Source organism: Manis javanica, chromosome 10 (assembly GCF_040802235.1).
Source record: "Manis javanica isolate MJ-LG chromosome 10, MJ_LKY, whole genome shotgun sequence".
Taxonomy (NCBI): Eukaryota; Metazoa; Chordata; class Mammalia; order Pholidota; family Manidae; genus Manis; species Manis javanica.
In genome coordinates, this window is record NC_133165.1 from 7,695,982 (window position 1) to 7,720,532 (window position 24,551).

A 24,551-nucleotide genomic window follows, 5' to 3' on the forward strand; every position below is an offset into this window, starting at 1 on the left:
GTTATATCCATCTCAGAGACTATGTGTTAAAAAGAGTAAGGGAAACAGGGAGATTTGGCTACTATGGCACATATGTTAGATGACAGAGGAATTGGCCTCTGTCTTAGAGTGAATATGGGGTCAGTGGCTTGTGAAGACTGTCAGATTGGACAGGGACAGAGTGATTACCTCTTAGAGACCCCTATGTCCTTCCTAAAGAAAATAGCATCCCATTCATCAGAGAAGATATTTCATTGATGAAATACATAGGCAAACGTATGCGTATAATGTTTTCCAATTCATTCATTCATCCAAAAGTATTTTTTTTTTTACCTGAGCACCTACTGCATGCCAAGCTCAATAATGAGTCCCAAGAAGAGAGATGGGTAACAGAATGGGCATGAATGTGAATGCCCTCAAGGAACTTAACATGCAAGCCCTTCGTTGGGCCAGTGGACACAGAGAGGTCAGCATGAGTGGGCATCTAATATGTGCCAAGCCCTGGACTTGTTTCTTTTATGTTTGTTTTTGCTTTTAATCCCTTAACACTTCAACTTAAAAGAAAAGGAAACTGGGACTCAAAGAAGTTAATTTGCCCAAGATTGTACAGCTAGGAAGTTGTAGAACCTTCTATCTTCACCCTTCACTTGTCTTGCTTTGCTAAATGCTGCAAGAATGCTATAAGCAAGGGGCTAAAGGAGTTCACAGTTTTGAGGCCCTCTTGTTTAGAGCTGTGGACATCTTCACACGGGGGTATATGGGCTGAAGGATGGTTCAGGTATCAAATTAGGAAATGGGTTTAGGAGATGCAAGAAGAAACTTCATTCTTAAAGGTGGTTGCAGGGAAGAATCCATGCTTACCCCAAAAAACTTCAAAATGGTGGAATTTCAGACACTGTAGAAAGTTGACTGGGGGAAATATTTAGCAGTAAGGGGGCCTTCAGTGATTCCCCAAAGCATATGGTGATACCACTCCTAGGTGAACCCTAGGAATGGACTGCAAAGGCCAATCACAGAGTGAGAGTGGAGACATCAGAGGTTATCACCACCCAGGCTGTGGACTTCAGCCCAGTTATACTAAGCTGAGCAACTGGAAAAAAGCAGGGTTGAGGGTATGAGCAACCCCATCCAGTAGCTCAGAGCAATTTATGAGAATCTTACTTAGATACACGAAGAACTTCTGCAATCACGCTATTCCAGCTGGCAGCATGGGGTCCCTCATGGTCAAAAACCACCCTATGTGCTTCAGTGCGAAAGCAGCCAGCACAGAAAGGAGTCGAGAATGTTAACACGGACCCGATCGGAAGCAAGGAGTGGGCTTCTCCACTGACTCTGTCCAGCGCTCTCCCACTCCAGGATCTAGGAGCATCATTATCCCGGAGGGAGGCTTCCCCAAGCTCTGGAGTCTATTGCACCAGGTACCTTATTAACACAAGAATGCAGTCCCTTCCAACTTGTGATCAATCTGGATGAGCCTTTAAAATGAGTGCTTGCAAAGCTGTAGTAAGACACAAAGGGAACTCAATATACCTATACAACTGAAATGACAGATATGGCATCTTTCAAATATTTCATGAGGTATCTGTCACATACGCCCAAGTATGATATAATTGGGTCACTAACTCATTTTAAAACTGGCAGTGTCCCAGCCAAATGGGTTGAGCTGGTCATGTTAATGCATGTGTCATACCTTTCAAATATCTCATATACAACACGTATCATATCTACTTAAATATAAGTGCAATGGAATATAACCTATAAGTAATTAATAAAAATATGATATATACATATGTTTAATTTTATTTGTTCAATGCACTCAAGACTAGATACCAGGGAGAAGTAATATATCTGTGAGTTTAAAAATAAACCAGCAACCATTAAGACCAAGCAAAGTGCAGAGAGGAAGAATTGAATGATTCTCAATCCTATTACTTATAGCTTAGGCAACCAGGAATTCTCCCAGGAGCACAGTTTAATGAAAAGTGGGTAAGAACTGGAGTCCGATGAACTCGGCTCAGTTTTTACCTCTGTAAAAATGCATGGAGTGCTGTCCGCAGGTCAGCAGCATCAGCACAGCCTGGGAGCTTGTTCGAATGCAGGATCTCAGGCCTCAGCCCAGACCTGCTGGAACAGAACCTGCATTTCAACAAGATCGCCAGGGGATTCCTGTTCACATTAAAGTCTGAGAATCTCTGCTGTAGCTCAGTTAACCCAGTTGAGCCTCATTTTCCTGCTCAGCAAAACAGAGATAATAAGATCTATGGCAGAACATTGTATGAAGAGTCACTGAGATCATCCGTGATGTGCTTGGCGTGGTACCGAATCACTGAGAACAGGCTCGAAAGCAACTGCTTCCTTCTTTTCTCTCAGCATCACTTGCTCCTGAATAATATTATATTATACAATCTTTCCTCCTCGGTATCTTTTTGTTAGCCTCTGTACATCAAAAGGGCTTTAACCTTTATGATCTTCTATCTCTTCAAATCCCAGAATCACATAAAAAATTACAAAATCTATGAGGTTGATGGGATCTAACGGATTTCCTATTCAACCTTCCCTTTGAAGCCAGAAATGCCACGTTTTAGGTCCCAGATTACTCATTCTTTACATTATTCAAGGATCATCTCTCAGCTGCTGGGAAGATACCAGATACTCAATAGATATTTTCTGGTTGCTGATGAGTTGATGAACAAGGGTCTATGAATTCTGGCCCTTTCTATTTATTGTCTAAATCTTACTACACTCATTTTCTTTATGACTTACTCTGTCTTTTCATTCTTCCATTTAAAAAATCTAGTGTATCTCGTATTTCTCCTTGACCACTCTCTTACCGACCCAAGACAACCTAAGGATATGTATTCATCTATGTATATGTTAATTTTTATGTATATGAATTATTCATTATGCTCATATATTTATATTAAATATTTGAAGTTTACACATTGCCAACTAACTGGACTGTAAGTTCCTTGAAGGAAAGAAGAAGAAGATCATGACATCCCTTCTTGGAATGTCTGTGCCTAGGAAGGTGATGTTTCTCAGTAAACGCTGGGTATTGATGATCAGTGCTGAAAGTACCTATGAATGTTGTTACTAAACTACTGAGAACCAAAGATTTCCATGGCGTGTTACATTATTTCAGAAGGGACACAACACTTAGATGGGAAAAGGAAGGTTAGGTCTTATGGGGATCCTGTGTATCCCAGGCAGATTAGTAGCCCTTTTCCTAGGGAAATGCCTGGCAGGCTTCCTGTAAGAGGTTCCCCCAATAACCAAACACTCCACTCAAAGGTTATATTTACACAGCTCATTAGGAAAATTTTTTATATTTTTGATACTCATTAGACTCATAATCGTCCACTGAAGCTACTCTATAAGAAGAGATAAACACTCCATTCTAGAGGATGAATAATAATTAGGTGCTGCTGAGCACTGTGCTCTTTACAGGTCTAATTTTAGAGCCTAATTAATCCTGCTGAAGCTGCATAAGATAAGTGAAATATTTATGCAGCTGTGTTAATTCATGTATTTACTCTAGAGAGACATTCAGAATTGGACATGCCTTCCGGGAAGATTATCTTAAGACGCCTCCTGGAGCAACGTCATTTTCCCTCCCATGTCCTTGCCTCCAGATGGTCTCTACAGATGAAGCTGAGAAGACACATTTCCCAACCCCAACAGTCTTATTAGGAAAGCACTAACCCAGGACAGAAAATGCTGATAAGATTCTAGATGCTCTGCTTGTACAAGGAACATACCTCTGCCCTATTTGGATGCTTTTACTTTTTATTCTTTTTGCCACAAAGAGGACATTTGCTGTTCTGCACCACAAAGGTTGTTTCCATGATACTAAGTTGACCATATTATTACCAGTACAACACTAAATAAGCTGCACTGAGTACTGGAGTTGTGAATGGACAATGACGGGGGTGGGGGAGTAGAAGGGGAAGATGGTGATGGTGATGCTGCTGATGGTGATGGTGCTGATCGTGATGGTGCTGATGGTGATGGTGATGGTGATAATCATGGTGGTGGTGATGATGGTGATGACGGTGATGGTCATGGTGCTGGTTATGATGGTGATGATAATGGTGATGGTGGTGATGATGATGATATGGTGGCAATGGTGATGATATGGTGATGATGGTGGTGATGATGGTGATGGCGATGATGGTGATGGTAGTGATGTTGATGATATGATGGTGATGGTGGTGATGGTGATGATAGTGATGGTGGTGGTGGTGAGGAGGATGGAGATGATGGTGATGATGATGGCAGTGATGGTGACGATGGTGATAATCATGGTGGTGGTGAGGGTGGTGATGGTGGTGGTGATGGTTGTGGTGGTGATGATGGTGGTGATGATGATGGTGATGGCGATGATTGTGATGACGGTGATGATGGTGATGGTGATGATCATGGTGGTGGTGGTGATGGTGATGGAGGTGATGATGGTGATGACAATGATGGTCATGGTGCTGGTTATAATGGTGATGATGATGATATGGTGGCAATGGTGATGATATGATGGTGATATGATGGTGATGATGGTGATTATGGTGATGGCGATGATTGTGATGATGGTGATGGTGGTGATGGTGATGATGGTGGTGATGGTAGTGGTGGTGATGATACGATGGTGATGGTGGTGATAGTGACGATGGTGATAATCATGCTGCTGGTGATGACGGTAACAGCTAGCACTAATTGAATTACTTCTATTTCCAGGTGCATATATCTTCTTACGTCATCCTCACACCAACCGTACCAAGTAAACATTTGTGTGTTCATTCACAGATGAGCAAACTGAAGCTAAGGAAGATGGCCTCTCTCACAGGAGTATGTGTAAGTGGGACAATGGATTCAGTTCAGATATACACTAAATTCCTCCTTCCTAAAAGACCTATAAATCTCCAGCATGTAATTACGCAACTGTGATAGGCATCCTGGAGAATTAAATGGAACAAGAGTCTTACATAACTGATTCCCTTCCAGAGTAAGACCCCTTAAGTAAAGGCTTTGCCACTTACTAGCTAGAGGACCCACAAGCCCTCTGAGCTTGTTTCCTCCCCTACAAAATGGCTATAATCAATATTGAACTTCACGAAGTCGTTATGAATATTAAAGATCACATGTAATGCATCTAGGATGGTGACTGGCATATCCTCTTCCCAAACATGTTGCTGTTTCATAATAGAGGTGGCAAGAGTGACAGCGATGATACGTAGGAGTAGAGTGGGAACTCATTTACTTGACAGTACCCATCATCTTTAAAGTTCCTATCGAATGAAATCTATCCCAACACCAACCATTCATCCATACATGCATTTATTCATTCAATCCTTCATTGACCAGTTATCTGTGATGCTCAGAATTATGGGGTGTTTATAACTGGAAATAAGACCTCTTGCATGTGAATCGTTCACCCCATATAGGGGCGCTTAGGCAACCACTGTGGTATATGGAACAATTAACCCCTATTGTCCACCCCACTCTGTGTCCACACCCCTTGCCATATAACTCCCAGACTCTTCCAAGGCAGAGTGTACCTCTGATTTCTTGACTTTGGGTCGGCCTTCTGACTTGCTTCAGGCAGAAGAGTATCAACAGATGTGATGTGACAAAGCAGAGACTTGAATGTAAACATGCACTTAGGTGTTCCTTTCTGTGCTTCCCTCAGCTAGCTGCTGCCCTTACAGGCCGACACCCAGAATACACATTCACAGCACAGGGACCATGCAGTTGATCCGTGGGCTTGCAGCAGAGAGCAGAGCCACTGTAGCCGCCACAGCCAGAGGCAGAGCTCCACTCAACCTGCACTCCCATGAGCAAAATTAATGCTTATTGTTGTATTGCCTCTAAGATTTCACAGCAATAGCTGACCAACGCAGTCACGAATCACTAGTACACAACAGAGAACATGGCTCGTGATCTGAGGAAGGAACAAACACCCTGTAGGGAATTCAGAGGATCAGATGTTCTTATTTGGGAGTTAAATTTAAAACACATTTAGGTTTTCTGACGGCACTGTGAGAATCTAGGGTTTCATTCTGGGAGAAGAGAGAGGAGGAGAAGTTGCAAGGAATTAGGTACGTGGTCCGAATTCACGCCGACCTATGCACTGCCCTCTGCCCTCTTCGGGGTTCTATTCGGTCACACGAGGTGCCACATTCTCCTCTCTCAGCTCTAGAAAGGCACAGCACATTCTATGATCATCTCTCCCATTCTTGGAGGCAGTTCCTGCCCTATGCCCTGAGCTGTTGTATCCTCCCCATGCTTACTCGAGTTTTCAGTGTTGACCTGCCATGGCACAGGCACAGAAAGGAACACCTAAGGCTTTACTTTTCCTACCCCAGGGGTGGCCATTCAAAGGGAGACCAACGTGCCTTTGAGCCATGACAGAGTTCTCAAAACCATGTCAGGGAACTCCAGGCTGGGATGGGGTCCCCAGCTAGGAAGTGCAGATGGACAGATGGAAGGAAGTGCTTCCGGAAGAGAGCCAGCCCAGTAGGCCCTACAGCTCCATCAGTGTCATGATCCTATTAGACTGCAGGCCTTATGAGGGTGGCAAGTGTGCTTTTGGGTGAACAGGCAGTCATGGACTAGAGACCAATGGGATTTCTAATCATTTTCCTTTTCTAGAGGTTTTGTCTCCTTCCTTCCTCCATAGGTAATAACAGGCACTGTTATGTTAGTACAATGTAACACTGCCCCTTAGTCATTCCTGAGTGGTCCAGGCAAGACTCTTTAACCCAAAAGGTACCAGGAATCCTTCCTCTGGAATTTTAAATTTACAATTCAGAGAACAGAGACTGGGACTCACTGGGGTCTCATGATGAAGCGTCATTACTATAAACCACGGTTTCTCAACCCCAGCACTACTGACATTTGGGGTCAGGTAATTCCGGGTTTTGCGATGCGGAGGCTGTCCTGGGCACTGTTAGATGTGTGCCAGCATCCCTCATCCCTGGCCTCTACCTACTAGATACCGCTAGCCAATGGCTTCCCAGTCATGACCACCAAAACTGTCTCCAGGGACCGCCAAATATCCCCTGGGGGGCAGAACTGCCCCCCACTGAGAACCACCATTCTAGAGACAGGACCTGCAAATTCCTGCTGTTAAGGCTCCAGGACTGCCATGTTTCCCGTTTTTATCTCAGGACTGATTTGCTCAACTCTTCCCTAAATTCACTGAGATAGACACTTCTGCATCCTTAAAATAAATTCCTTTTTAAAATGTAGTTGTCTAAAATTGGTTTCCATTATAAGCAACCCAAATAGCCAGGGTACCATGTGATAGGCACTCAATAAATACGTTTAGTGAGCAAACTCCTCATGCAAAGATCCATTGTATAGCCAATTGGTAAACAGAGAGAGTGTAAAGGGCTCAAGGCCCCCCAAGGTAGGGGGTCACCCAAGGTCTTACCATCACCCACAAACTGGAGCAGGGCCAGGTCAATCTGCCTCTTCCAAGGGGAACCCTTCTGGAGAGCAATTCCATAACCGGTGGTGGCAAAGATGTATCCACTTCCGATGGTCACCAGCTTGCAGCCTTCATCCCTCCCAGCCTTGTAATTCAGGACTGCCGCATCGTAGATGAACGCGTCCAGTTTCCTGCAATGACAAGAGCCAGGGAGTCAAAGGGACATCTGGGTACCACGTTGGGGCCCAGTTCCAGAGGCCCGATCCAGCACCACACACTCTTTCACATGGGAGATGATGACTCATGGCTGCTGCAGCCCCTCATCATAAAAGGATCTATTTTTAATGAGGAGGTAAAAGCCAGAACCTTTTCTCTCCAAGTTACAAGAGGCAGCTAAATAAAGACATGAAGAATCCTTATGCCCAAGTGTTTGCTGAGTGTTTGCCCTTAGCGCTCCCCACGGTGGAGGACGGCGGCCTATTTAGAAAGGTTTGCGTCAGAACAAAAGAAAACCATTAAGGCACCAGAGAATTTGGTGCTGGTGCGCAGGAAGGGGAACAGATCTAAATGGGAATGATGTCTTTTCCTTCCAAAAGAAACATGTTTACTGTCTGTTTATACTACAAAAATTATTACATAATTTCTAGAATTCCAACTAATGCAGAAAATACTAAGAATACAAACAAAAATTAAATTGTCTATAATTCCATAACTCGGGCACCATCGGCTAACATGCTGATGAACACCCTTTCAAACTGTTTATGCGTGTGTGCGCACACACACGCGTGTTTTACAACAGGGTTGGCAAACTTTTTCTGTAAAGACAAGACCAGTATTTTGGCTTTGCGGGCTACACAGTCTGTGTTGCAGTAACACAGCTCTGCTATTGTAGCATGTTAGGGGCTGAACGCAGAGTCTGATCTTATTTGGAGATAGGGTCACTGCAGATGTATTAGTTAGCATCAGGTCATACGGGAGTAGGGAGGGCCTTCAATCCAACACAACCGGTGCTCCTATAAAAAGGGGACATGTGGACGCAGACATGCACCCAGGGATATGCCATGTGAAGGTAGGGGTTACGTCGCCACAAGATTAGGAACTACCAGGAGCCAGGAGAGAGGCCCAGAACAGATCACCTCGAAGCACCTTCAGAGGGAACACATCCCAGCTGACACCTTAGTCTCAGTAAAAAAAATTCCTGCTGTTTAAGCCTCTCAGCTTGTGAAGCTTTGTTATCACAGCCCTAGGAAGCTAATACACAGCACGAAAGCAGCCACAGTTAACACACAGATGAATGAACTCAGCTCTGTTTCAAAAAGAGGAACAGATTGGCCCATGGACCATAGCTTGTCAATTCTTATTATAGCCCCAGAAGAAGATTATTCCATACCAACTCTTTCCCAACTTGTTTTCTTTTCCCATTTCACAGCACACATAGTGAATGTATTTCCACGTCAATAAACAGTGCATTTTTTTTCTTTGTGGATATATCTATTTCTATTAAGGTATAACTTAAGCCATAAAGTGCTAGATAAATTTTTTACCCACATGTACATCCTTGACATCTCCATGCAGATCAGCATATAGAACATCACCATCATTTCAGAATTTCTGCGTGTACCTCCCAGGCAGCTCCCTCCAAAAGGCAAGCATCAAGTCATTCTCTTCACTGGCACGTCTGGGCCTAATTCATTTCCTAAATCACTATTAGTGGCTACATATGCTGTTTGCAATTTTGAAAGTTATTTAACAAAGCTCAAACGATCACCCTTGAAGTGGGGATGGATGTCTCCATTCCAAAGTGGGTAGAAAACTAAATCAGAGATTACTCAACGTCCTGACACTTTCTCAACCTAACTGCCTTTCTTGCTTTAACAAGAAACATAAAGCAGTGAAGCAAAGAAAAATAAAAGTGGCAGGGAGAGGACGTAAAATGTTGCATCCTTTCAGAGACAGCTGCTGAGGACTCCCTATGGGAACAAAACGATTTGGGAGGTTTACGGCTGCATTCTTCATTTTAATTTTTTGTTTCTGTAATGGTTAGAGGTGGGGTAAGACTACCAGGCTTGTCTCACCAACAGAAAACCTCTGAAGCTTTTATCCCCAGGCTGTAGGACCAGAGACTTGGTTTTATATTCTGACAGTATTAAAAGGGGATCAGGTTGTCCAAGCAGAAGAGGAAAAATACTGGGCATTGGTAATGGTAATGGCAAATCAAGAGCTGACAAATTTCTCAAAGGCAATAGCCTTTATGGACAGCCAGTAATACGGAGACCTGTGGAAATATGAGATGGGGAATTTCAAAAGACTGAAAGCAATTTGCATGTGATGGCAGTAGGGCATGCGACAAGAGTGGTGGAGGGGTAGAAGGGTCTAGATTTGGCCTCAGGAAAGTCAATTCCTTTTAGATTGCTTGTGCCTCATCTGTGACATGAGGCAGTCACTGTGGTCCTGCTGAGATACTTGGCCAGCTATGACACTGCATGGTTCTGCAAGCCGACAGTCATGTCTGGTCACTAACAATAGGGAAATTGAGACTCCAGATAACGTATGTCCTGAGGACTTCAGGCCATGGATGGCATTTGTCCCTTGAAGCTGGGTGCTTGCAACATCAATACTTCATATATCAAAGTCGCCATGGACATGCCAAGAACTGGGTTTTAATGAGGCCTTCTTAGCCTCACTCAACTCTCTTTTCTCAATTCCTCAAAAAATAAACATAAATACATGCACATGTGCCCACAGGGGTATCTGTTAAGGCCAAATGTTGGTATTTATGGGGTGAAACCTTTCCCCACCCCATTAACCCACCACTCACTGGTGCATTTCTGGAATGGAAATCTAAAACTGTACCCGGCAACCTTATGAGAGTTGTCTAACAGCAATATTTCATGGACAGGCACAGGTTTCATGACAAATATTCTTCAGCTGAGCAACAAACAGCCAGATGAGTAGAAAGAAAACAGGAAGTTTTCTCAGGGAACAAAGTTTGCAAAAGCAAGATGCTATCGAGTCAAAGGAGGACAAATGGAAATGACGTGGTTGGTGCTGAGCACGCTGGCTTGTCTGGAGTGGGCTGGGCATCGTGCCTGCAGAGGGGTCTGGCCATGAAGAGCCACAGATGGGCCTGCCGTCCATGGCCTGACACCCTGTGGTCTCGGGGCCAAAGCAGAACCGAAGAGGGGACAGCACATGAAGGAAGCCACTGGACTGGGCCCCAAGTTCTTGATTTCTGCCCATCATCAACGACTTTAGGGAGCTGGGGTCTAAATGCAATACGAGCCACAGTATGTGCTAAGGACACCCTGAGGCTTAAATGGCCCCCTCTGATGTACTCGGCCATTGTTTGCACAGCACATTTTATTACATCTTTCCATGGGAGCCTCAACTGCCTAGTAGGGGGATTTATTACTATCATTATTTTCCTATGTTGTCTATGAGCAGATGAGGTTCTAAGAGGCTAAGGCAGCCTGATGCTCATCAGTGATATTTCACAAAGCTCTGACAGAACAGTTTAATAGAACTTTCTGCAGTGATGAAATACTTCAGATCTCTGCTGTCAGATATGGCTACCAAGCACCAGTTGTGGTCAGGGCAGCTGAGGACCTGAGCTTTAATTTTTATACCCTGTCATTAACTTAGATCCTCATGTAAGTGGTCACACGTGGCTGGTGGCTGTGAGGGCACAGTGCAGGGCCAGGCGGTCAGGGGAAGGCCGAGGGAGCAGGGGCGTTCCTTCCCTTGCTGGGACTCAGACAGGTCTGCTTTTGATCTGTTTTTGGTTGAAGAAAAATATCCCCATTGGTAAAAAGAAAAAAATTAAAGATCGCGGATGTCCTCGAAAGTGGGTTTTGTGGTCAAAGACACGGAGCAAGTCCTTTGTATTTCTGAGCCTCAGTCTTCTCTCTGCAAAGCGGAGCAGTTAATATCTGCCCATAGAGTGTGGCTGGGAATAAAGCCATGTCATCTATGTAAGATGCGTGTGCAATGCCTAGCACATAGCAGATGCTCAAAACTCGTAAATGCATTCAACTGAATTCAGGTCTTATGGCAAAGAAGCTCGCAAACTTCTATGCATCTGGGACAAATCAAGTCCTGAGACTTGATGTGCATCATCTTGTTTCATTTTCTACTGCTATCCCCACTGTCAGATGCGGAAACTGAGGCACCAAGGGGTGAAGTGACTCAACCCTGAGACCCAGCTCACAGCAGAGCAGCCCCTGGGCTCACGCAGTCTGACGCCAAAGGCTACAGCCGTAAGTACTATGACCACTTTATCCATTAGACATGCGGAATGATTGAAGGCAGGTAGGTCTGTGTATTACTTACAAAGTTCAGATTGGGGGTTACAGCTACAAACCAAGCCGATGGTATGAAACCAGAGGCAAGGATGAGACCAGAGAGAGTTTAAAGACCTTTGCTGGGCTGTTTAGCTTCATCCGTCTCTTTGCCAGGCCTGGAGCCCCACCTCAGAGAAGCTCTCTGGCTCCCAGGACATCCTACCCCGTTGCTTCAGGGGACGTTGCGGCGTACATGGGCGTAGCTTCTTGCAGAAGAGAGAACATAGGAGAGAGGAAAAGGGCACCTGACACTGAAGTCCAATTTAGACCAAAAGCATTTAGGGCTTGGCGCTGTGAGGCGGGAGGTGGGGATATACTGGGCTGCAGCGAGATGCCTGGCAGCACCAGGTCTGGAACAACGCGGGGATAAAAGCCCCTCCGAACTCAGAGCTGACTGCTGGGAGCCCGAGGGCCCGCAGGGAAGGAGCCCAGGTCCGCTCCTCTGCCTGGTGTGCTCGTCTCCTGCCCTTCAAGAGGAAATCATCTCTGTCCCCTCCCTCCCAGCGCTTGCCAGGTCACGTGGCTGTCACTGGCAAGGTGCCTCTCGCAGGGCGGGGGCTGAACGGTCTGAGAACCGTGATGGGATGGGGCCCCTACCTCTCTGTCTCCACCCCTTACAGAAGGATGATCTCTTCTCCAAACGTGTGTGATGAATGAAAAGACATTCAGCTCCCCAGCCTGAGAGCTGAACACAACCAGGACCCAAAACGAATGCTGTGCCATGCTGCGCCGGGCACCACAGGGGCTGCGCGGGCGCTGTCGCCCTCTCCCTGTCACCAGCAGTCCCCAAGGAAAGCACATGGTTAAAATTGACAGTAATTCAGAGCGAGGGGGGGAAATGAGACCTCCTCTCTGCAAACTGCAGGGAAGCCAAGTGAGGGGGCTTGTCACGGGCGCCCAAGCTGCTTTACCTTGGCGGCCTCCTGCCGGATTTTTCGGCAGCCCTGAAGAGCTGCTGCAGCTTCCTCGAGTGTGTAGATCCGACCCTGTTCCTACAGTCGGTCTCTCCCGCACCTGCGCGATGGCCTCAAAGTTCCCTCCTAGCACCCGGTTTGCTGCTTCCGCTGCTGCCGGGAGACCCCGGCCGGGAGTCAAGGCGTGGCCCCTTTGGGGACAGGGGCCTTCACTGCAGAGCAGCTTGACATTTCCTAATCAAAAGTTTCCGGTTTTAGCTCATCATCTCCTTTGCTTGTTTTCAGATGCTCTCTGGGGGTCTCAGCACATTTAAAGGCTAATTATACAGTTAAAGTTAATTATTCATTCATTAACATTCAAGAAGTCTTTAACCAGACACTGACTTGTTCTGATGAATTAATGAAACCCACGTGTGTGCGCGTGTATTTTGGAGGTCTAATATAAAGTGTTACTGAAAATTAAACAGCTCTTTGATGGTAACTGAATGTATTTTTTTAAGTCACATCAAAGCCTTGCTAAGAAGAGAAACACATCAAGGAACAGTGGGTGGGAATCAGGTCCATCTCTGCCAGCGCAGTGAAGGAGGCCCCCTTGCGGGACCTCTCTGAGCTCCGGTTTTCTCACCGGTAAAGTGGGGAAATGACCTATCTCACAAGGTGGCTTCGGAGGAATGAACACAGAAGTGAAAGTGTTCTGTAAACTGCACACCCGGGTGCCAATTCAGGAGACGTGTGGCAGTGATGATGTCACTGGGCAGAGAAGCAACAGTCATGTAGATCATCACCAGGCACCCAGACACAGCGCTGTTGGTGGGTGCAGGGCACTGCCAGGCCCAGGAAGTGGTACTGCTGGGCCATGACAGACTTCTGCAAAGCGCCAGCTTGGGCAAGAGACACGACATGCACAGAAGCTCTAACCATGGTCTAAAGCTGGCTTGGAAAAGTTTCCTAGAATCACATTCTGACTCTTGTGAACACAAACTTTAAAATCTGACTTATACTGATGACGATGCATTTTTGCTAAGGAAGCATTTTTCAGGGCAAACACCATTAGGCTAATTTCATTCCCAGATCGATGTCTCCCATAGCATAGTTAAATTGTTCCCAGTTCGGCTGGCAATGATATTCTCTGGGATCAATTCTATTGTGTTTAAATTTGATTAGGATTTGATTCACTGATCAATGTTTGATTTGGACCATAACAAATTTTTCTGATTTATAACTTCTGCCATCGTGAGCTTCCTTTTGTGGTTATTATTTCCACTGAGACCAATGTTCTGGGTCAACATTGTGCAGAGATCCAGAATCGACCAAGAAGATTCGAGTCACCTGTGGATGTTTAGTCAATGACAAATTTCACCCTGTGTGCTTTTAACTATTGTTAGTTTTATTTGTGTTGATTATTTCTACCGGTAATATTCACTGTGAACTGGGTAGAAAAGACTGACGGTTAATATTTATTTTTCAACCTGAAAAATTCTGAGCGATTTGGTGACACAGAGACAGAGAGAGGCAGAGAAGAGAGGAAGCAAGACAGGGAAACTTACATATGGAAGCAGGTATCAAGTAAAACAGGAACAGTGAGAGACAGAGAGAGAAGGGATAGGACAAGAGGGAGGGAGTGAGAAAAAGCGACAGAGAAGGAGAGAGGGTAGGTCACAGAGAGGGAAAGAACGAGGAGACGGACTTACAGAAAGAGACACTTGAAGAGGGGAAATGAGAGCAAACTCCGGAGATGCTGCAGGCACTCTGCCCACTGACTAAAAATCTCAAAAATGGGAAAGGATTAAAATAGCACAGCAAACCTCTGCTTTGTGTCTGTTAAACTTCACATTGGACATGAACTGGCCACATCCAAAGACTTGATAAATCATGCAAAGCAGGCTTCTGATTTTTCAGAGGAGGAAACAGGCTGAGAGATCTCTGCCCAGGTGGCCCACAGGGTCACTGATTCTAGACTAGAGTATCACCTGCCAAGTCCCTCGTCTTCAGGACATGCCTACGGGGCTTCCCAATGCAGGTCCTTAGATAGGTGTGGGGTCAGAGGAGCAAGACCACGGGATGCTGGGCAAGCCTGTGTGCTTCTCTAAGTTCTGATCTCCTCTTCTGACCACAAGGAAAACAATCTCTTTCAGGCACCTGTACACGGGCAAATTCCATGGTGCATTGCATTATTGTAAAGAACTCTCAAAAAAAAAATTTTTTTTTATTCAGACTTTTCTTGGTTGTCTACTATGTGCCAGATGCTGGGCTCTTTGCCTATATACCTTATTTAATCCTTAAAATGTATTCATAAGTAGAGGAGACAAAAGTAGCATCATTCTGCAAAAGGGAAAATTGGGGTCTAAGAGGTTAATTAACTTGTCCAAGGTTCCACAGCTGGATGTTAGCGGTGAGGGCGTTCAAACCCAGGATGCTTAGCTTTTAAGCATCACATCAGATTGCTGGGAGTGATAACATTTTAAAAAGAATAGTATTTGATAAAACCACCTTACATTCTGATGCAGTGCCAAGTTCATTCCCCAAGTCAATTCATTTAATTCTCAAAGGAATTCCAGGAGACAGGACTGTACAGATGTGGGAAACAAGCTCAGAGAGGTTACTTAATGTGTCAAGCGTCACACAGCTGGCAATGATCAGAGCCAGGATAGGGTGTGAGGTATACCTCACTCCAAAGTCCATGTTCTGTAATAAGAGGTCGTTCAGGAAATCAATCAGTCAATCCATCAATCAGCTGAATAAGACCATGAAGAAGGTATAAATACCTTGACCCAGAGATTCCGCTTCTTGTGCTCATTCTTAGAGAACTATTTGCACAAGTACGTGGAAGATTTTTAACTCAAAGCACATTTTTAACTCAACTAACAGCCCCCTGTAGGGGAAATGGTTAAATACATGGTGATGTAGGCTTATCATGGAATTCTTTCCAGCAGTCAGAGAATGAAGGCAAAAGACACCTACAGATAGGGAAGCTTCTCAAAACGTATCATTAATTGAAAACCCAACTGTGACAGACGGCAGAGTTTGCTAGCCTCCCACAGAATGAAATTTTCTAATTATGTGTGGACACATGGATATATGCAAGTGTCTAGAAGAAATGATGTGCATGTCACACAGCCGGCAGAGCTGACCTGGTGAGGGTGGGGTGGGGCTGGGACTGGGCCCGGGCCACAGGGGAGCTTATGTATCTGTATTTTTTATTTTATACAAGGAGAATATATTTTTTAATGAGAAGTGACACAGCATGGTGGGGAAGGGCCCAGATGCTGCAGCCGGTTCAAATCCCAGCTCTGAGGCCTCACAGCACGTGCCGGGCAGGTGACTTCATCTCTCCACATGAGGGTTTCTCTTTGGACAGTGGGGACGCAGGACGTGCCAGCGCCATGAGGTGGCGGTGAAGATGAAATGCGGAGCTGTAGGTGGAGTGCTTATCGCAGCGCCCGGCACAAAGTGGTGGCACTGAAGGACTCAGCTTAGGAGGCACAGGCAGAATGATGGCGTCGCCCAGTGGTAGCGGCTCTCGGGCAGGAATCTGTGTCGCATCCATGTGCACAGAGCATCCAGGCAGGACCAAATGCCATGTCTGGCCGTGCATCCTCAGGTGAGGCACAGCCCGGGACCGCCTGCTCTGGGGGTGTGCACACCGGACACCCATCAGGAGATGGTGCTGGGTGGGCCGCACGGGAGCCTAGGTGAGTGCGGTGGGGGAAACGGTATCTCCCCAAGTGCATGTCTACCAGGAGCCTCCGAATATGACCTTATTTGGAATTTGAGTCTCTGTGGATGTAGTAAGTTAAGAATCTCAAGATGAAATCATCCTGGATTGAGATGGGCCCTAAATCCAATGACTTAGGGAGAAGAATCTGTTATAAGAGGAGGCACAGGGGAACAAGCCCATATGGAGACAGAGGCAGAGGCTGGAGGGCTGCTCCCACAAGCCAAGAAGGCCTGGGGCCGCCAGAGCCGGAGGAAGCAAGGGGAATGCTCCCCTAGAGCCTTTGGAGGGAGTGCAGCCGCTCAGATGCCTTTATTCGGCACTTCAGGCCTCCAGCACTGCGAGAGATTAAGAGAATACATTTCTGGTGCTGCAAGCCACCCAGTCTGTGGTCAACAACCACACCCCCCACCTGCGCATCTCTCAGTGGGGGAGGCCAGGCTTGCCAGGACGGAGGCAGCGGCTGAGGGCTGGAGCCAAGCACCTCATGTGTGAACAGTACCTCCCAGCCCGGGCTAAACACCTCCACGGCCTGAGCTGGCCCCCCTCCGGGAATGCCCCCTCCAGCCTGCTGCTGCCAGCGCAGAACACCGGCGAGAGAACACCCAGGGCTAACACACTGACAGCGTGCCCCTTAGCGCCAGGGTCAGCGGGAACCTGCTTATAATTTCCACAGTGGAGAGAAAGGGAGCACATCACAGCGACTGTCTGAGTACGAGCTCCTGATGGGCACAAGCAATGACTTCCCTGGTTCTAGTTCCCCTCCCTCCTAACAAAGGTGCCCACCCGTCCCGGGTTGCCCACTTGCCAGGGCAAGCAGAGTCAGCCCATCCTGGGCAAGAAGAGAGGTTGAGCTGAGTTTGAATGCCAGCTCTGCCACTCACTTAACCTTTGGGCAAGTTGCCTCTGCTCCTTGAACCTCAGTTTCCCCCTCCGTAAAATGGAGAGAATGCCTACTCGGCAGAGTTGAATCAAGACTAAGAGATCACGTATTTGCAGTCCCTGTGTGAGTTCAGCAATGCACAAGAAGAGGCAGTCCCTGAGGAGATGGAATCCTATCCGTGTAATACTAGGTATCCTTGGAAGACATCCTTATCTGGGGTTTGTTTTCCCTGGGACTTTGTTTCTTTTCTCCACCTCAATGGAAGGAGACATACTGCGCCCTTTTAAAGCAGTATTAAGAATTCCAATGGAAAACAAGACATTTTCAAGCATGAACAAAATTGTTTCTGGGTTTTGTGTAAACATGGGCAATTAGAAACAGGGCTGCTGGTGCAATGTTACAGGACTTGCTATATTTATTATTCTAAGTCGTGACTCAAAGCATGGGCTCTGGAGCAAGTGGGACCCCCTGACAAGCTGTTTAATCTCTCCATGCCTATTTCCTCGATTGTACATGGAAATCATGATAGTCATTATCTCATAGAGTTGTTATGAGGTTTAAATAAGATAATGCAAGCAAAACATTGAGAAGAGTACCTGATACATATGTAAACTCCCAATGTATATTATCCGTTAGTTAGGAATACTTTGCTTAGTTCCCAAAACAATTCAGGGAGCTTATTCGAGTTGCAATAGACTAAGGTTTAAACATATGGATAAAGCAATTAAGAGTTAAGTGAATTCAGAGGTAGAATAGCAGCTAAGGCCTTAGGGAAAGTCAGCAAGAAGATAGACCCTAAGCGCTCCACAGTTGCTAATGGAGGATCATAAATTAAGCTCTGAATCACGTAGAAGCCCAAGCCAAGAGGAAGCGATGAGTAGCTAGAGGGATTGTGTTGTTCACAAGCTAAAGGCCTTAATGTGAAGGACAGCAATGCCGTTCATGGCACAGAAGCCGGAGAGATGCTGTAGGATGACATTCTCAACCAACTGGTCTACCACAACGCTATCAACAAGCTTTCTAAAGTAACCAGTTCTTGTACAGCCCTTCAGTGCCACAGTATGATGCAAATGCAAAGCAGGAAGTGTTATATTAATGACCATTCCTCTAGCGCAGTGAAATATCACCTAGCTGTTAAATGTGCAAGCTGTCCAACAGAACAGGACGGATTTGGCTGAGAAAAGCAAAACACGGATTTGCATGCCCACCGATTCAATGTGCATAAACCGTATAAACTTGTGGGCAAATGTCTGATGGAAACGCAGGAACAAATGAAGAATTAGGTTGAGAAGAGACTTTTTTCCTGACTACTGGAACTAACACTGCCACTGCAGAAAATCTGTTAAATATAAGAGGATATAAAGAGTGTAATGCTAATCATGCAGCAATATGTCTGATAACACTGTGATGGATTTCACTTGTCTCCTTTCTTCCTCTCTTTCCTTCTCTCTCCATCTCTTGAATTTACAGAATTGGAATCCCACTTCATTCAACTGTCCCCCCATGTTTTCACTTTTTAACACATTATGGGTGGTGGCCTTGGAAAGTCCATGAATAAAAATTTGGTAGAGTTCAACAAGAAATAAATCCAAGTATGCAGAAAAACAATGTGCTTTCCTGAGGTTTTTATGAAGGAAGAAACTCCTCATTCTACGATGTTTATTTTTGAGCTTTATTTGCAGTGTGGGGGTGGATCTCAGAAACCAGGTCATTGTCAATCTGATTTCCTCTGGAGATGACGGTATCCCATTTAGGAGAACAGCTGAACCCTGACGTCTATGCCTGCTTTCGAACTCAGTGGCTGAAAATGAGCCCCCTGAGTTTGATTCTGCCTGACGAATACAAGATAGCTAGCAAAACCTGCTTGAATGGCATCCATAAAAAGCCTGCTCTGACCAGCAACTAAACGTCAGTGAGGATCCTTATACTCCTGGTGCCCCTTCGCCTTAGCAATTTCAATATCCCTGCACCAGTTTCTTTTGAGGATGGGAATGAGGATGCTGTGATCTTATCAACTCTCAGGTTGTCAGTTAGTAAGTATAGATGATATATGTATACTATATACAGCATTAAATATGAATATATATAATAGATAACTTCAGGCTCCAGCCCTCCCCTGGGATCTAACCTCATAAACCCAACTGCGTGGAGCGGAGTTGCCAAGCCAAATTCCTATGCCTAGGAACTCCACAATGTCGCTACCCAGTTGCACAGCCTGTTAAGTGATTAGTCAACCTTGCGGAGCCTCAGGTTCTTCATCTCTTGAAGGGGGTAATAATGGTACCCAGCTCATAAGAGTGTTCCGATGATTAAATGAGCTTATGCATGTGCAGCCCTTGGGGCTGCGTCTCACAGATTGTTAGGTCTCAGTAAATGCAAAAATGATAGCAAACATGATGATGTTGTTCGAAAGGCACTTGCAACTCAACATGCCCAAACCTTCCTTCATGCCTCTGCTCGTGCTGTGCCCTCCTCCCCATGCCAATGCCCTTCCTCTTCCCTGGTCTGTCCTCTCCTGACCGAATGTCATCTCTCAAGTTTGCACTAATTAACCTCCCGAAGCCCAGAGGCTACCTGTATCTGAACCACTAGAAGTGCTAATAAAAATGTGGATTCCCCACAGGCTTTGAGCACTTGTGCTTTGGAATATAGGTTCAACGCTCACCTTTTCTTTCAAGGTGACACTTGCAGGTAGATGGGACCACCCCCACCTTTTTCTTTTACAAACACATTACGAGTACAATTTTTCATCCTTGCAGAATAATAATGCTTATTGGTTAAAAGGCAGCCCTCTCTTCCAATTCTTCCCTCAAACTTCCATGTAAGGGGAGCCAGAAGACACCTGTTTCCCAACATTTTTGGGCTGGAAATGAAATCACATGGGGGCTGGGGGTCCCCGTGGCTAAAGACGGATGCTTCTAAAGGAAATAGGTCTTTTTTAATAAATTTATATACTACATAACTGTACATGAGAATTAGTTAAAATAAAAATTAAAAAACCCACCACAACCATCCCCTGTGTCTTGAAATATTAGGCTCTTTGGAGTCCTGGGATGCTGATTGTTTAATTTAAATCTGGTTAAAGTGCTATGCTTGCAGTTTTGCCCACTTGCCAAAACTGAGAACATCAGCTTCTGATGACAGAGCGTTTATGAATCTAGATCCGTACCCATTCATTTCAGCTTCCATCCCCTCTTCTAGAGCACTGGTTCCCAATATTCACTTTGATGTTGATTCTGTGGGGTCAGTGGGGCCCAGGAATCCACGTGTTTATTGGAACCACTACTGATTCCGACTCAGGCTGCAGTCGGAGAAGAAAGGATCTATAAACCTGGGGTCAGGAACTGCTCAGCCACCTTCGGTTCAGGAGAGCCACACATGGCACAGCAGATCCCAGTCCTGAAAAATTCTCTCTCCCTCGTTGGTTGCACATTAGATCCTATTTTTCTCACTGATTTATTTACCTGATAATTTCTGGCTTTCTGTATCTCTATTCATTATAAACTTCAACAAACAATGTATCTTAGCTTCAAGTTTCTCTCCGCCTATGCTCTTTTTAAAGCAAGTATGGATCCCAAAGATAAGCTACATGGTTATACTGTCTCGATAAAATGTACCTCTCAAACTCCTTTAGAACAACAGTTCTCAAATGTCAGCCATGTATCCAAAAGCACCTGGAGCAGAAAGATGCTTGTTACAGTGCAGATTCATGGGCCCCATCATTAGGAGAGAAGGCCCTGGGTGGGGCCCAGAAATTGCATTTTAACAAGTAACCATGTGACTCAGGTAGAGTTGATCCACTGGCCAGGCTCAGAGAGTTATTCTAAATTCTTTCTGCAAAACTGACAGCCGTTTATACACCTGGTTTGTGTGGGTTTTGTATTTTGGAAAGTTCTAAATAAGTGTTCGAGGAACTGACACAAAGAAAAAAATATCAGAACTATTTCAGAGATGAAAGAATCCAGCCCTTTTATGTTTTAGATGGGAGAAACGGAGGCTCAGGAAAGTGACATGACTTGTCTGTGGTCACAACTAGACCCAGACTCAAACCAAGCAGGAAATCTCATTCAAACATAATCCAAAGCCCCTTGTGTTCTAGGCTCTTCTAGGAAGTTACATCCCATAGAGAACCTCCTGATTTCACCAACCCTGCTGTGCACCCACAGGTCTTCACCAAGCAGCAGATGCCCTAAGACTTGTGGGTAGAGGGGCAGGACCCAGCAGCTGAGCTACAGGCACTTATTTTCTAAGGCAAGGTGGGTACAGGAGGAATTCATTTTATTATTATTATTCCTTAAACCATATATCCCTGTGATATTTACTTTTGCAACATTTTTCATAAAACATTTCATAATGAAAAATGTTTAAAGGGAATGAGATGTGAGAGGAAGGAAAGGCCCCCAGTGGGTGGTGATGCAGACTCTTGAAAGACACAAGTCTTGCAGTCGGATGAGGAGCGGACATGAGCGACGCCAAATTTTGTCCCATCTTGGGGCAGGTCCCTGGCGGCAGTTCACAAATTTTGGTTCTCGTAATCACTGGGAGGAGGTGGAGTCATACCCCATGCCAGCCAGTAAGAGCAATTCCAAATGTTAGAAATGCAGTCAAACCAGAAGAAAAGACGAGAAGATTGGATCAGAGTGGAGAAGGACTTTTCAACTACGACACAATATCCAGAAGCCATAAAAAAAAAGATGGATAAATTTGGCTACAAAAAATAAAAATCTCCACAGGAAAAAAAATATCATCCGTGAGCTCAAAAGACAAAAGAAACTGGGAAAAACATTTGCGATCATACCACACATAAAGGGCTCATTTCTCTAATATAGAAATGAATAAGAACAAGACCAGAAACCAGTAGAAAAAATAATGGTTTCCAGAAAAAAAGGAATTGCAGAAGGCTTTTCATTGCATATGAAAATAGAGCAAAAGGTGACTGACAGAACAGTGCAAATTTAAATATACTTCAGCACATGTATTATCTTTGCAAAATTTTAGAAGATCGATGACATGCAATGATGGCAAAGACTTTAGGGAGAGAGGCACTCTCATACACTGGTGGGATAAAGTTGAATTTCCTTTGTAGGGAAATTTGCTAATTATGTGTGGGCTTTGACCCAGAATTCCAAGAAATTTGTCCCACGTTGTATGTGATGCATATATAAGGATATTCATCACAGTATTGTTTGCAACCACAGAAGATCTAAAACTACCCAAACACCCTTCAAGGAGGGCTAAATACTGTATGGTTCATCCACACAATGAAAGACAACGAATCTGTAAAAAGTAACTTTGTAGCTGCTGATGCATTGATAGAAATATTGCTGAAAGGACATAAAAGGAACTAATGAATGTGGTTACTATGGGGGTACCAGGCAGGAGGAACAGGATGGAAGGAAGCCTCCTTACTGTTTATTTCTTCTACAATACTTGTTGATTTTTGAGTTTTGTAAATGTATTCGGTATTTGAAATTTAATTGAAATAATTAACTGAGGAGCTTGTTAAACATAAAAATGGTTTCCCCCAACATCAAGCCCACTGAAATTGAATCTCCAGGACTGAGCACAGCTGTACCCTCACCCCTAAGGATGTGTGGAATGATTTCTTTAAAAAAGATATAATCCTTTAGCTCTAGTTTCTGAGTTTAAAGTAACAGTGTATAGCATCCCCTACATGGGAGACTGAATATAGGGTAAAGCCACTATTTGCCCAAGTTTGCTGAGATGGACGTTTTAATTATTACAAAGCTTCCAGAAAACAATTAGTACGTTAATGGCCAGTGATGGTTTCCATTTCTCTACTCCTTTTTGTTCACATCCTAAAAATAAATATTGAAAAAGAAAGAAAACAACCCATTTTGTGCTCTGGGCGACAGATGGATGGAGAGGGAACCGGTCGGCTTCAACTATTGTTTCTAACCACTGTCACCCACATTGGTGCTCATGGTCTGTCCATCTGTCCAAAGTAGCAGAACACCGATGAAAAGACCACGGCAGAAACAAACAGAAACCCACACCCACGGGTAAGCTGGAAAGTCATCAAAATTTTCTGCTGTCTACTAAAACTGACATACACACATCCTACAGCTTAGCAATTCCGGTCTTAGATATATGCTTGAGAAATGTGCTCACTTGTTCAACCAAAGGTATGTTCAAGGAGGCCCTGAGGAGCATTGCTCAGAGCAGCCCTATAAGGGACACTACCCAAGTGTTCGTCAAGACCAGAAGAGACAGATGAATTTGTGGCATATCCTCACAGTGAAATTCTATGCAGGAAAGAGAAGGCAAGAGCTAGAATGACACGCGACAATCTCACAAACAAAATGTTGAACCAAGATAAGATGAGAAAGAAAACACAGGGTACGATTTTATTTATATGTGAGAACAGCAGGTGGAGAGATGCTACAGCTTTAGAAGTGATGGTCAGGGGTAGACAGTGACCAGAAGAGGGTGTGGCAGGGGTGAAGGTTTCTGAGGATTCGTCACATCTTCTTAATTATGGCTTGTTAATTGACCCCAATGGTCAGTGTGTACAAAGGCACTGAGCAGTATACTTCATGTTTGTGTATTGTCTGCCCTTTTGTTATGCCTTAATATAAAGTTTAAAAAAATCATTCCAAGCCAGAATGAGTAGTGTGTGGGTGAGTTTTGGGTAAGCAATGTGCTCAACTTCTAAATGAATGCTGTCCCAGCCCGTTGAGACACCAAAGAGATTCCAAAGAGACTGAAAGGACAAAAAGGCTCTCAGCCGAAGCTCCTGAGAAGTATGGAGAAATCCTGGCTTGGCCCCCTCTGCCCCACCAGTCAGGAGCAGCAAGGCCTTGGCTGCAGAGGCCGCGGCTGGGGGGCGAGCTGCAAGGGGAACGGGTAGCAGCAATCCCTAGATGTCGAGGCGCTCCACGTAAGTTAATTTTCTGGTTAAATCAACACTTGTCTCCTTCAACAACTCCTTCATTTAAACCAGAATCATTTTTAATGGAACCCTTTCAAAATGCACGCCACACGTGCCTGACTTTTTGAAGAGTCTACTGAATAGAACTGAGTCTTTACACCAAATAACAACACTGCCACTAAGTCCTGGTAGGTGCCAGACACTGTCCCAAATGCTTTCCAGCAAATTACCTCTCTGAAGCCTCGCAAAAGCCCTGTGCATTAGGTCCTATTATTATTCCCATTTTACGAATGAGGCTGAATAACCGTTCAAGGTCATAAAACCAACAGCAGCAGGCTGCTCTAGCTCCACAGCTTCCGTTATTCCCGGGACCAGGCACACCGCACCCCACATGCCGACAGGTAG

At 45.0% G+C, this 24,551-nt stretch overlaps 1 protein-coding gene across 1 annotated transcript in view; it reads right to left on the reverse strand.

The window, feature by feature from the left end:
* The window catches only part of GRIN2A (glutamate ionotropic receptor NMDA type subunit 2A), a 349,136-nt gene that overhangs the window by 30,841 nt on the left and 293,744 nt on the right, over positions 1 to 24,551 (reverse strand). The window contains exon 12 of the mRNA XM_037020713.2: positions 7,406 to 7,593. Coding sequence (XP_036876608.2) covers positions 7,406 to 7,593 — 188 coding nt within the window. The remainder of the gene's footprint in view (positions 1 to 7,405; positions 7,594 to 24,551) is intronic.